General features: G+C 38.0%; 3 protein-coding genes across 4 annotated transcripts; 2 read left to right on the forward strand and 1 right to left on the reverse strand.

Annotated features, from left to right (window-relative positions):
• The first annotated feature begins 1,301 nt into the window (after positions 1–1,301).
• On the forward strand, positions 1,302–1,977 carry LOC113470100 (glucosamine-6-phosphate isomerase-like). The gene is made up of 2 exons (XM_026828284.1): positions 1,302–1,479; positions 1,789–1,977. The coding sequence occupies exons 1-2, from the start codon at positions 1,309–1,311 to the stop codon at positions 1,825–1,827; spliced, it is 210 nt and encodes a 69-aa protein (XP_026684085.1). The 5' UTR covers positions 1,302–1,308; the 3' UTR covers positions 1,828–1,977.
• A 1,794-nt stretch (positions 1,978–3,771) lies between these two features.
• LOC108253225 lies at positions 3,772–5,137 on the forward strand. Of its 2 annotated transcripts, none has more exons than XM_017446769.2 (3): positions 3,772–3,928; positions 4,334–4,453; positions 4,970–5,137. In XM_017446769.2, exons 1-3 carry the CDS (start codon positions 3,895–3,897, stop codon positions 5,134–5,136), a joined length of 321 nt encoding a protein of 106 aa, XP_017302258.1. In that variant the 5' UTR covers positions 3,772–3,894; the 3' UTR covers position 5,137. The 2 variants fall into 2 exon arrangements, with proteins under 2 accessions (XP_017302258.1, XP_017302259.1); XM_017446770.2 differs by having other exon boundaries at positions 4,334–4,420.
• A 4,198-nt stretch (positions 5,138–9,335) lies between these two features.
• On the reverse strand, positions 9,336–10,552 carry LOC103515673. The gene is made up of 3 exons (XM_008480610.2): positions 10,433–10,552; positions 9,954–10,205; positions 9,336–9,570 (listed from the first exon to the last, which is right to left on the reverse strand). The coding sequence occupies exons 1-3, from the start codon at positions 10,479–10,481 to the stop codon at positions 9,368–9,370; spliced, it is 504 nt and encodes a 167-aa protein (XP_008478832.1). The 5' UTR covers positions 10,482–10,552; the 3' UTR covers positions 9,336–9,367.
• Positions 10,553–10,598: the final 46 nt, after the last annotated feature.

A 10,598-nucleotide genomic window follows, 5' to 3' on the forward strand; every position in this document is an offset into this window, starting at 1 on the left:
CTCTCTCTCTCTCTCTCTCTCTCTCTCTCTCTCTCTCTCTCTCTCTCTCTCTCTCTCTCTCTCTCTTTCGCTCTCTCTTGTTACCCCGCTGTTTTCTCTTTCTCCTGTTTCATTATAACACTAGACATGGTTTGTTTGGATTTAAGATTCCAGGGTGAGTCAACGGTTAATCGATTTGTTTTTTGTAAGATGTCCAAAGTATGTCACAAGTTTGGTGAACGTTAGTATCGGCAAATCGGCATTATCACAAATATCAGACATAAAAAAATTGATTTTAAAATAAGGATAATATCAAAGAAGATAATGAGCATAACACGTAGGTAATTCGTACAAGACAGACAATTGCTGGATAGGAGTAATTGAAGATCTGACACAAGAGCACAACGAACAACGCAAAAACAGCAAGAAGAAATTGAAATGGTCTTAACAAACTAAAGGATATAATAAGAAACGAGGTAGGTAAATAAAATTCTACCAACAAGAGTAAACGTATCATGCAGAAAGACATTATGTAGTGTGGAAGTAATGGGAAGTGCTTTTAAAATCAGACTAGAGATCATAAGAAAGAAAAACAGAATCTCTTGGACAAATGGATATACACAAAGATTATACAAGAAGCAAGACTTTTCTTAACAAACTAAAGAAAATGGAGGTAACAGAAGTAAAGTAAATCCTACCAACATCAACATACATACTGGGTTTGCTGATAAAATACAAAAGTAATGAGAACAACTTCCACATCCAGACAAGAAGAGCTTTGTTAGAAGATAATGTGCACAAACACACAAAGGCAGACACAAGAGCTTATAAGAGTAATAGGAGAGTGTATAATGGGCAACACATCAGGCAAGATGGAAATTGGGATAATGAGACCATCAGATCAAAACAAAACAAGAGATATATGCAGAAGAACAAGATAAAGAAAAAGAGGACGAAGCAAAACAATAAGACAAGGGAGAAGTAGTTAAAGAAGAAGATGAAAGAGTAGAATAAGAAGAAGAAGAAGCAAGAAACATAGATAAAGAAGACTATGAAGAATAAGAACAAAAGGAAAAGAAGAAGACAAAGATGGAGAAGGCAGGCTTGGTGAAAATCCCAAGGTAAAGAGACAGAGTTCTGAGGTTTTACCAGAGAGAGAGAGAGAGAGAGAGAGAGAGAGAGAGAGAGAGAGAGAGAGAGAGAGAAAAAAAAAAAAAAAAAAGAGAGAACTTACTCTTTAATAATAATAATAATAGTGCTTATTTATACTGCTCGCATAGGACTGAAAAGTCCCTTTACTCCAGCAGTTCCCCCCACTTCTCCCAGGTAATGATCCTGATCACAGGATCACACAAAGCTTTCGCTCTGTACAAAGCTATAGAAGAAGGAGTCAACCACATGTGGACAGTAAGCGCCTTCCAAATGCATCCCTGTACGATTATGATATGTGATGAGGATGCCACACAGGAACTGAGGGTCAAAACAGTCAAGTATTTCAAGGTAAGGAGCTAAAAAGAGGAAAAAAGGGGTTTGACAGAGGACAGAGGGAACTGTAGGTAATTCCTGACGTCTTATCTTTCTGAAACCGAAGAGAGAAGGAGGAGGACAGGATAGGAGGAAACCAACCGAGAACGAACCTTATCGGTTGAGGACAAAGTTTAGCCCGGACGGGAATCGAACCCGCGATCTAGTGCTTCCAAGGCAGACGAGCTACTTTCCTAGGTACATAACTAGGCTAGTAATATTGATTAAGGTTCATAATAAATGTACCTACTAATGTATACATTTTCTATTGAATTCTCTTTTCAGGCTCTCAGCTCAGTACATCAGAAAATGATCGAAGACTGACACCTGAACATCGACTGATCTAGATGTGACGTTTTCAGCTCATCTCTCTTGGAAATCCTTCTTTCACTTTTGAAAATCGACGTGTCCAAACATAGTCGACCGACCGTCTTGTCGCGTCGCTCGATGTTGATGGACGTTTTCGAGGCAGTGTGGACGGTTCAGTCGACACCAGGGATTTAAATCCAGGTTTACCAGTAACAGTTCTATTGTGACGTCACATTCCCAGATTATTTCCCTGAGGACCACGGGACGAGTATTCAGAATTTCCCTCCCATCTTCACAATGATGTACATTTTCCATAATGTACTGGGTGGGAGGGAAAAGGGAGGGAATAATAGCAACCTGTCCCCCATAGGGGAGGGAGAAAAAATCTTCAAATTGAAAAATAAAACTCTCCTGGGTAATTTAAATTTTTATTCATATCTAAACATAATGCACATGTTTGTTTTGCTCTCTCTCCCACTCGCTCTCTCTCTCTCTCTCTCATACTGGGAATTCAGTTCCCTGTTATGGTAGGTATTTGCCCCGTAATACAGTAATGTTAGATGTTAGACCCCTGTCAAAAAGTGAAAACTGTACCTACTTGGGCTTTTGATAGGTACTCTTCCTAGAGTGTAAACTACCTTATCCTAGGCTCATACCTCTAAATCGTAAGATAGGTAACTCGGAATTTTAAGCATAATTGCTTGTCGTTCAAATGTCGTTCCCCGCTTAATACACTCTATTCTAAATTTCATGAATTGACTTGGACTCGAACCACCAACCTCCAGATCCGAAGTCCCCCAAGCAAACCACTGCACCACTGAGGTTGGTTTCTCTAAGGTAGGTAACAACCCAACAAGTCAACAACCCCAAGATAGAACTAGATAGGTCAGGGGTTCTCAACCTTTTAGTAAACACGTACCACTTGAAATTTTCAGGGATTTTGACGTACCACCTTATATTTATATATAATAATAAAGTTATTTTGACACATCCACTAACAAAAAATACACAATCTAGTCCAGGGGTTCTCAACCTTTTAGTAAACACGTACCACTTGAAATTTTCAGGGATTTTGACGTACCACCTTATATTTATATATAATAATAATGATGAAAAATTACATTTGGTCATGTTTAGGAAAAGGAAAATGCATGCTACAACTGTATGTTTTGTATGTATGTACATTGTACATAGAAGACCCTAATAACATTGGGAAAAGGCGCAGTGAAAGAAACAAGCTGGGCCCGTCCCTCCGGGAATTTTTTAGCCCGTAGTTTATTCGATCGTGGTTAAAGAATACCTTTGTACCTACCTAATTTGTTTAATATTCAGTTTATTATTATTCTTGATTTGATTTTTTGATTTTACTTTCATGTAATGATTTAAAATCAAGACTAGAGCCCGTTCTCCCTTTATTCCCAATATAATGTTTAAGTCACCCATCCATTTATTGGCCTTTCTCGGCGTAGCTTAACATAGATGACGCTAAAACCGGTCTTAAATGATCGACTGGAGTGTTATCTAAAACTTTCTCGCTTTTAATTCATAGGTCGTCGCGACAAATTTCGAGATCACAGCTCATTTGTGTGAGAAAATGTGAAAAAAAATCCCCCAAAAACCAGTTTTTTTGGTTTTTTGACTTTATGGTTTTATGGACAAAATTTGCACTACCATTTTCGTGTTCCTGGTAAAAAGACCTTTAATTTGATATATAGGTCGACCAGGTTTGGATAAGTCCTTCTATGGGGACAGACAGACAGACACCGAAGCGAATACAATAGTCCGTCCCTTATACCTTTTTTTATTACTATTGTAATAATAAAGGAAGGACGGACTAAAAACTCGTAGGTGAAAGAAAATTTGAATAATCTAAACCCTGTCAGTACATCATCATGTTTTCCCTATTTTTCCCATAGTTATGATATTAGATTGATTAGCTGTGTTAGTTCAGGTGTCAAGGTTCTTCGTGACAACATACGTGTGTTTCATAATCTGCCATTCATAATTTGACATAGACCTTCGTCAAAACTCATCGACGTGGCTTTTCTTTTGTGATTTCCATGTTGACTTGAGAGGACTAAAATGAGTTTGAGTACAAGATTCCTGTTGTTATTTGGTGAGTAAACATCTTGGACCTAAAAGAACTTCATAGGAATTAGAAACGGAACTTTCACAAGTTAGCTAGAAAGAAATATTTGGTTGGTAGACCATTTTGATACCTCCACAAAGTACAGTCTCAGTCTTTCAGTGGTAAGATCTTATTATTTCAGTGTGTACTGTGTAAGTATGAGCCTTTCTAAATTTATCCTTGAAAAGTTGAAAATGCTTTTTCTGTCTTGAACTTCCTGCTATACCTAATGATGGTGTGAGCTTTCATTTAGGTCATTGCCAATTATTTTTGTTTCCAAAATGACGTCATTGAAGTATGACATATTTATTCTAAAATTTCTTTGAATGAAAGGTTTTATTTGACTTCATTTGGCAGAATTATTGTGTTGATTCCCCCCCTTCTTTTTTTCAGTTTTCTCAATAATTTCTTCAACAAGAAGTGCCGTGAGACCCATCATCCAAGTCTCTTCAAATGGCAGAAATATCTCCATAACTTCAGGTAAATCATGTTCTTCTTCTCCTTCATCTTCAGGTGAGTCTTCTTCCTCTTTCCAAACAATTTTTTCTTGAAAATCATGATGTGTGATTTCAACTTTGGAACATATGACAAGAAAGTTAGAGAGAAAGGGGAGAGAGAAAGAGAGCGAGAGAGAGAGAGAGGGAGGGAGGGAGAGAATAATAAACCCACTTAAAACGTGGAGTCTAACAAAGTTCGTGTAGGCAGGTATCTACCTTCCTCTATATATGTATATATAATTTTATTATGTACCTATACCTACCTCATTTATTGCTTAAAATATGATAACAAGTGTCAAACATACAAATATAGAGTCCTTATTTAGAAAGATAATTGCACGGTCTAACTGCAGATATACATTATATTATGGTACTTAAAGGTTACCAGGTTACCTTACACTCAGAGAGACTATGTTAATTATTTACTAAGACCTTAATGGCAAGATTCGCACTTATTTAGCTCTTCCATCCAACCGGTTTGTAACATCTAAAGTTTTTATCTAATACTCATCCTCATTTCCCTCCACCGTAGTGGCACAGCCCCTCCCTGCAGAGTTGAACACTATCATGTGTCGTATGCCTAGCTTACCACCTGGTGCACACATCTGTCGGCAAGCACCTGGTAGTCAAAATCCAGAACTAAATCTGGACTCCATCTGGGCGGAGATATGCCAATCCGTCGCCCTTATACTCGGGTAAGAATGGGTTAATTATTTTTCTTTCGGGTAAGGAAACAAAATCTGCCCGAAAAGGGTTAGTAATTTCTTTTTTAAGAAGAAGAAGAAGAAGAAGAAGGAGAGGAGGAGGAGGAGGAGGAGGAGGAGGAATATTGATAGAGGGAACAACCGAACTAAGGTCTTATCGTCCCGAAGTCAAAGAGAGAAGGTCAAGAAAAAGGAGAAAGCCAGCCGTTTTCAGAACAAACTTTATATGTTTTGGATGAAGTTTGCCTCGAGCGGGAATCGAGTCCACGACCTAGCACTTATTTGTTATGTGCTTACAATTTACGTTTACAACAGTTAAGGTAGAAACACTCTACTATCACGTCACGTGAGCTCACATGACGTGCCGTGATAGTAATAATAATAATAATAATAGTGCTTATTTATACTGCTCGCATAGGACTGAAAAGTCCCTTTACTCCAGCAGTAGGCTACTACTATTGGGCGGAGATATGCCAATCCGTCGCCCTCATACTCGGGTAAGAATGGGTTAATTATTTTTCTTTCGGGTAAGGAAACAAAATCTGCCCGAAAAGGGTTAGTAATTTCTTTTTTAAGAAGAAGAAGAAGAAGAAGGAGAGGAGGAGGAATATTGATAGAGGGAACAACCGAACTAAGGTCTTATCGTCCCGAAGTCAAAGAGAGAAGGTCAAGAAAAAGGAGAAAATCAGAGCTTTTTACTTTCAGGTCTCTGCGGTTTGAATTCGTCGTTTCCCTCTAACCCTCTATCTACTCGATGCTCTATGTGCTATGCTCTCCACTACACTCTGTTTTTAGCCAACCTCACCGGAAATGTTCTTTGAACGAGCTCTTCAGTGGGGGTGTTACCCTCCATTCGGTGACAAACTGCCTGTAACTGTTTCCTCACATTAACCTCATCCAGTCTCAGTTGGACTGGAAAGGGCAAACAGCATGCCATTGCCCAGTCACCCATCCTGACACCAACCCTTTGTAACGTTTCGGTAATCTGCAATCAACGTCCTTCAACCGCTGCCGCTGACTTGGCTTTATTTGAAGTGATTTGTATGAACGCCGGTAAACTAATTGTGTATGCAATGTGCCACAAACATTTTAATTCACGAAACTGATGTGGGTATCAATATCAATGTTAATAGCAAACCATGCGGTGTGTATCTGCCTTAGGGCCGGGTCCACAAAGTGAGTTTAAACACTTTTTAAGTTTTAATCTCGGTTTAAGCAATTTGATTGGCTGAAATTTCTAAATTTTGTTAAAATCAACCAATCAGATTGTTTAATCCGAGAATTACACCGAGTTTAAACTCACTTTGTGGAAACGGTCATTAAAGTTCTTATTAGGACATTGTGGCCGGGTCCACCTTCGTTTCTATTTTAAATGACAAGCTCAAAATAGTTTTTAATTATTCACTTTACAAAAACCTACTTGGCAATCCTACAAGACCACCATAATACATTGCAACAATCAACAAACCACCAAACACAGACTACCTATCTAGATTTATTAGACTATTTACATCGTCTACCCACTAGTATAAAATTATATAAATAAATCCATTAATTAGATTAGAATTTAGAGTGATTATAAAATTAGTAATCCTACAAAGTATTATAATTCTAATAATAATAATAATAATAATTTGTAAGTATTATTATTATTATTTGAGTCGGTCGGAATTCAATTTAATTTATTACTTAATAATATTGCGTTTGTTTTAAAACAAATGATGATGTAGCAATAATTACGACAGCGTAAATGGTAACTATGTTGATACATAAACAATGCTGCCATCAGGAACGGTTCAAGAACAGAGCGAGAGAGGGAGAGCGAGAGAGGGAGGGAGAGAGAGAGAGAGAGAGAGAGAGAGAGAGAGAGAGAGAGAGAGAGAGAGAAGATAAAAAAGAAACGCTGGAAGGGTACTAGAAAAAGGAAAAAGAGTAGGAGGACTGGCTCTTAGGTTTCTAATGAGGCTGTGAACATGGTAGTTAGCTGAAGGTAATGATGACTCTTAGCTCTTGCACTTAGAACACTTGGCATGTGCTCTAAAAGTATAGTAACTACAAGTAGGTATAGTTAGGCATTGTGCCTGTATATTCAGCCTTCAAGTCATGCCATAGTGTCATGTCTAAACATGCTGTGCCTGGGCAATCTGCAGTGCATTGAGTATCCCATCATGATAAAAATAATAACAATAAAGGCGGAATCAACAGTGTAAAAATAATATTGAAATATGAAAATTGATTGAAAAAGAGGCGCTTAGAAATGCTGAGCTATCCACAAAAAATGAGAAAAAAAAACTCTGCTTTAACACAAAGAATTCATGATTTTTCGAACTACACTGTGGACTCGAACCACAAAATAGACTGAGAGGTAGAGAGAGAGAGAAAGATGAGTAGAAAAAGAGAGAGAGAGAGAGAGAGAGAGGGATAGAGAGAGACCGCGAGCCTACAAGTAGGTATAGTTAGGTATTGTGCCTGTATATTCAGCCTTCAAGTCATGCCATAGTGTCATGCCTAAACATGCTGTGCCTGGGCAATCTGCAGTGCATTGAGAATCCCATCATGATAAAAATAATAACAATAAAGGCGGAATCAACAGTGTAAATATAAACTTGAAATATGAAAATTGATTAAAAAAGAGGCGCTTAGAAATGCTGAGCTATCCACAAAAAATGAGGAAAAAAAAACTCTGCTTTAACACAAAGAATTCATGAACTACACTGTGAACTCGAACCGCAAAACAGACTGAGAGGTAGAGAGCTCAGAGAGAGAAAGATGAGTGGAAAAAGAGAGAGAAGGATAGAGAGAGACCGCGAGAGAAAGGAAAAAGAGAGAGGGAGCGAAAGAAAGAAAGGAAGAAAGAGAAACAGGGAGAGAGAGAGAGAGACGGAAAGAGACCGTGATGAGAGAAAGGAAAAAGAGAGATGGAGAGAAAGAGGGAGAGAGAGAAAAGCAATGACACGTACTGCCCATAAAAAGTCTCCACTCATAAAAACAGTAAAACAAACATGAAGAAAACACACATCACACATCGTGGGGAAAATTAAATGCTTTAAGGCCGGGAAAATGTGACGTGGTAATTGGTAAACACTTGTAATTTTACGCGTATACATACGAGTATGCTTGAATGAAATTTACTGCGTAAAGGTCTGCAATATGAGGCGTAAGCACTTGTAATTTTACGCATAAACGCTTGGAATACGACCTGTTGAACGCTTGTTAGTTGGATATTAGGTTATTAGGATTCGTTCTCGGAACGATAGACCTTAGCAGTTACAGGTCCCTTTCAAACCACTAAATAATAATAATTAAAATAGTTATTAGATTTATTTTAGAGTGTAATATTTTCACTTAAGGCACTTTTAGAAGTTGTTTCACGATCATTACAGTTACGCTAAATTCCATGACTTGAATTGGGCTCGTAGAACCAATTTCCAGATCCCAAGTCTATCACCGACCGCTCAGCGACAACAACAACAACAACAACAACAACAACAACAACAAACAGTAAAGACAACAATAACAATTCCAGCGATAGGGAACGATACACATCACTTCCCTCCCAAACAAAACTCTGTTGATAGGTAAATCCCAGTCTGATGAAGTCGAAAGATTAGAGCCCCTGTCGCCTTGACATTTTTGAGCGCGTTTTGCGCCAAAATACTGAAACTCACTGATAAGAAAAGCTACTTTTCTAATAAAAACACCTCACCCCAAAACTCCTCTGAAAGAAAGTAAACCCCAAAAGAAAATACAAACCTTGATGTCAACATTGAAAGCATTAATATTTCAACACTTTCGCATAAAGGTGTCTTGAGGAGAAATTCTTTGATCAAAATGTCTCTGAGGAATTATCGAGCTACTGTATGGTGATAGCAACATTTAGGTATAGCAATGTAGGTATCTTATTCTGTCGAAATAAATCTGACGTTGAAAGGTTTTGTAGATGTTCAAAGGGAAACTGAAAAGCTGCATGATTATAGGTAACTGATTAGTCCTGTCATCCTACACAATACCAAAGACTAGATTGGAAATACCCGGGTGTTGGATATTTTCAATTCCAATTTGAGGATTGTATAATAAAAGAAGAAGGTAGGTAGGTAATCTTTGAAAATGTACAAATTACGAATCCCCAAACTGATGAGAACAAAAGTCCGCTACTTGTATAGGTACATTTTTTTTTTTTTTTTTTTTATATAAAATCTGCATAATTACAGGTAGGTATAGGAATTCTACATACGTACCTGATTATTAATGATGAGCTTATGAATCACCACATTGGGTATGTACAGGGAGTAAGTAAGGCCATGTACAAACACAACCGTATCGCCTGTACAGGGTAGACGCTCCAAATCTGGGGTAGCCAAGTTGACCTGGTCACTATACCAGTTCTTTGGATCCAACCAGTAGGAACGATTTCTCATCGTGTAGACGTCTGGAAAGGAGTGGTTATTTTTCGTTTATCAAAGAGTTGTCATCGGAAAATATGTCAATATCAATGGAGAAATACACCTACCTATTCTAATTAAAATATTACGAGTATTACCTACCTATGTTATTACTTCCAGAATATTCAGAGATTATTTTAGAGAGAAAGCGCGTTAATACCGGGCCATAACTTACCCTGCATGGTTCCATTGGAAAACATTTCTAGACTATTACACAATGACCCAACATCAGTCGTAGGTATCTAATTATGTATGACTATGCATCGGCAGTCGGCATCTGTTTTAATTCACCATTCGGCGTAGTGGAAATGGAAATACGGAAGTAGGAATCCTACAGAAGACATAAACGATGCAAATTCTGCGACTTTACCTTGTCCACTACATCGTGAAGTCCCATCCTCTCCTCCGATACTCATGATAGCATTACTAGGCATTATAATCTCTCCATTCATCGGCAGAATCACCTCACACGCCTTCATTTTGCCCACTGGAAACTCAATGGGCAAATTGTAACTACCATTAAACACTATCGTCTCCGATGAAGACGGTTTCTGACGGTGATCCCAGTTCCTCGGGTTGTCGAAGTTGGTACTGGGACCGATCCAAAGCTTGGTGTCCGCATCTGAAATGCAATATTGTGTACTGGACGCCAAAGTAGTTGAAGAAAGGTTTAGTTTGCTTTCTCAATTGTTATTTAAGTTAATTTTCTTCAATAAAAGCAAACTTGTTGCCATTAGCCCATTACCATTTTCCTTACCAGGCATTATCATCCAAATGGATCGCTAATCCCTAATTAATCTAATTATGTAATATTTTCCTGACAGGGGAATGAGTAAATATTGTACTTACAAACAGAACTGAATAGATGAACTATCACACAGCTAATCAATAGATTCATGGCGCTCTGAAATATTCTAACAGGAGGCTCAGATAAAACTGACTGAAATCTGAGTGTGATTCCAATGAAACCACCCCTTTTTTACTAGAGCATCTATTCCCTATTTCTATAGCTCCC

This window comes from Diaphorina citri, unplaced genomic scaffold (assembly GCF_000475195.1).
Source record: "Diaphorina citri unplaced genomic scaffold, Diaci psyllid genome assembly version 1.1 scaffold1396, whole genome shotgun sequence".
In the NCBI taxonomy this organism is placed as follows: domain Eukaryota; kingdom Metazoa; phylum Arthropoda; class Insecta; order Hemiptera; family Psyllidae; genus Diaphorina; species Diaphorina citri.

Excerpts from the sequence above, each read along its gene's own strand:
- LOC113470100 (XM_026828284.1), top strand. The coding sequence starts at position 1,309 with ATGATCCTGATCACAGGATCACACAAAGCTTTCGCTCTGTACAAAGCT. Across the intron at positions 1,480-1,788 it reads AAACAGTCAAGTATTTCAAG|GCTCTCAGCTCAGTACATCA; the intron begins GTAAGGAGCTAA and ends TTCTCTTTTCAG.
- LOC108253225 (XM_017446769.2), top strand. The coding sequence starts at position 3,895 with ATGAGTTTGAGTACAAGATTCCTGTTGTTATTTG. Across the intron at positions 3,929-4,333 it reads AAGATTCCTGTTGTTATTTG|TTTTCTCAATAATTTCTTCA; the intron begins GTGAGTAAACAT and ends TCTTTTTTTCAG. Across the intron at positions 4,454-4,969 it reads TTCTTCTCCTTCATCTTCAG|TGGCACAGCCCCTCCCTGCA; the intron begins GTGAGTCTTCTT and ends CCTCCACCGTAG.
- LOC103515673 (XM_008480610.2), bottom strand. The coding sequence starts at position 10,481 with ATGAATCTATTGATTAGCTGTGTGATAGTTCATCTATTCAGTTCTGTT. Across the intron at positions 10,206-10,432 it reads TCATCTATTCAGTTCTGTTT|ATGCGGACACCAAGCTTTGG; the intron begins GTAAGTACAATA and ends ATTGCATTTCAG. Across the intron at positions 9,571-9,953 it reads TTCACGATGTAGTGGACAAG|ACGTCTACACGATGAGAAAT; the intron begins GTAAAGTCGCAG and ends ACTCCTTTCCAG.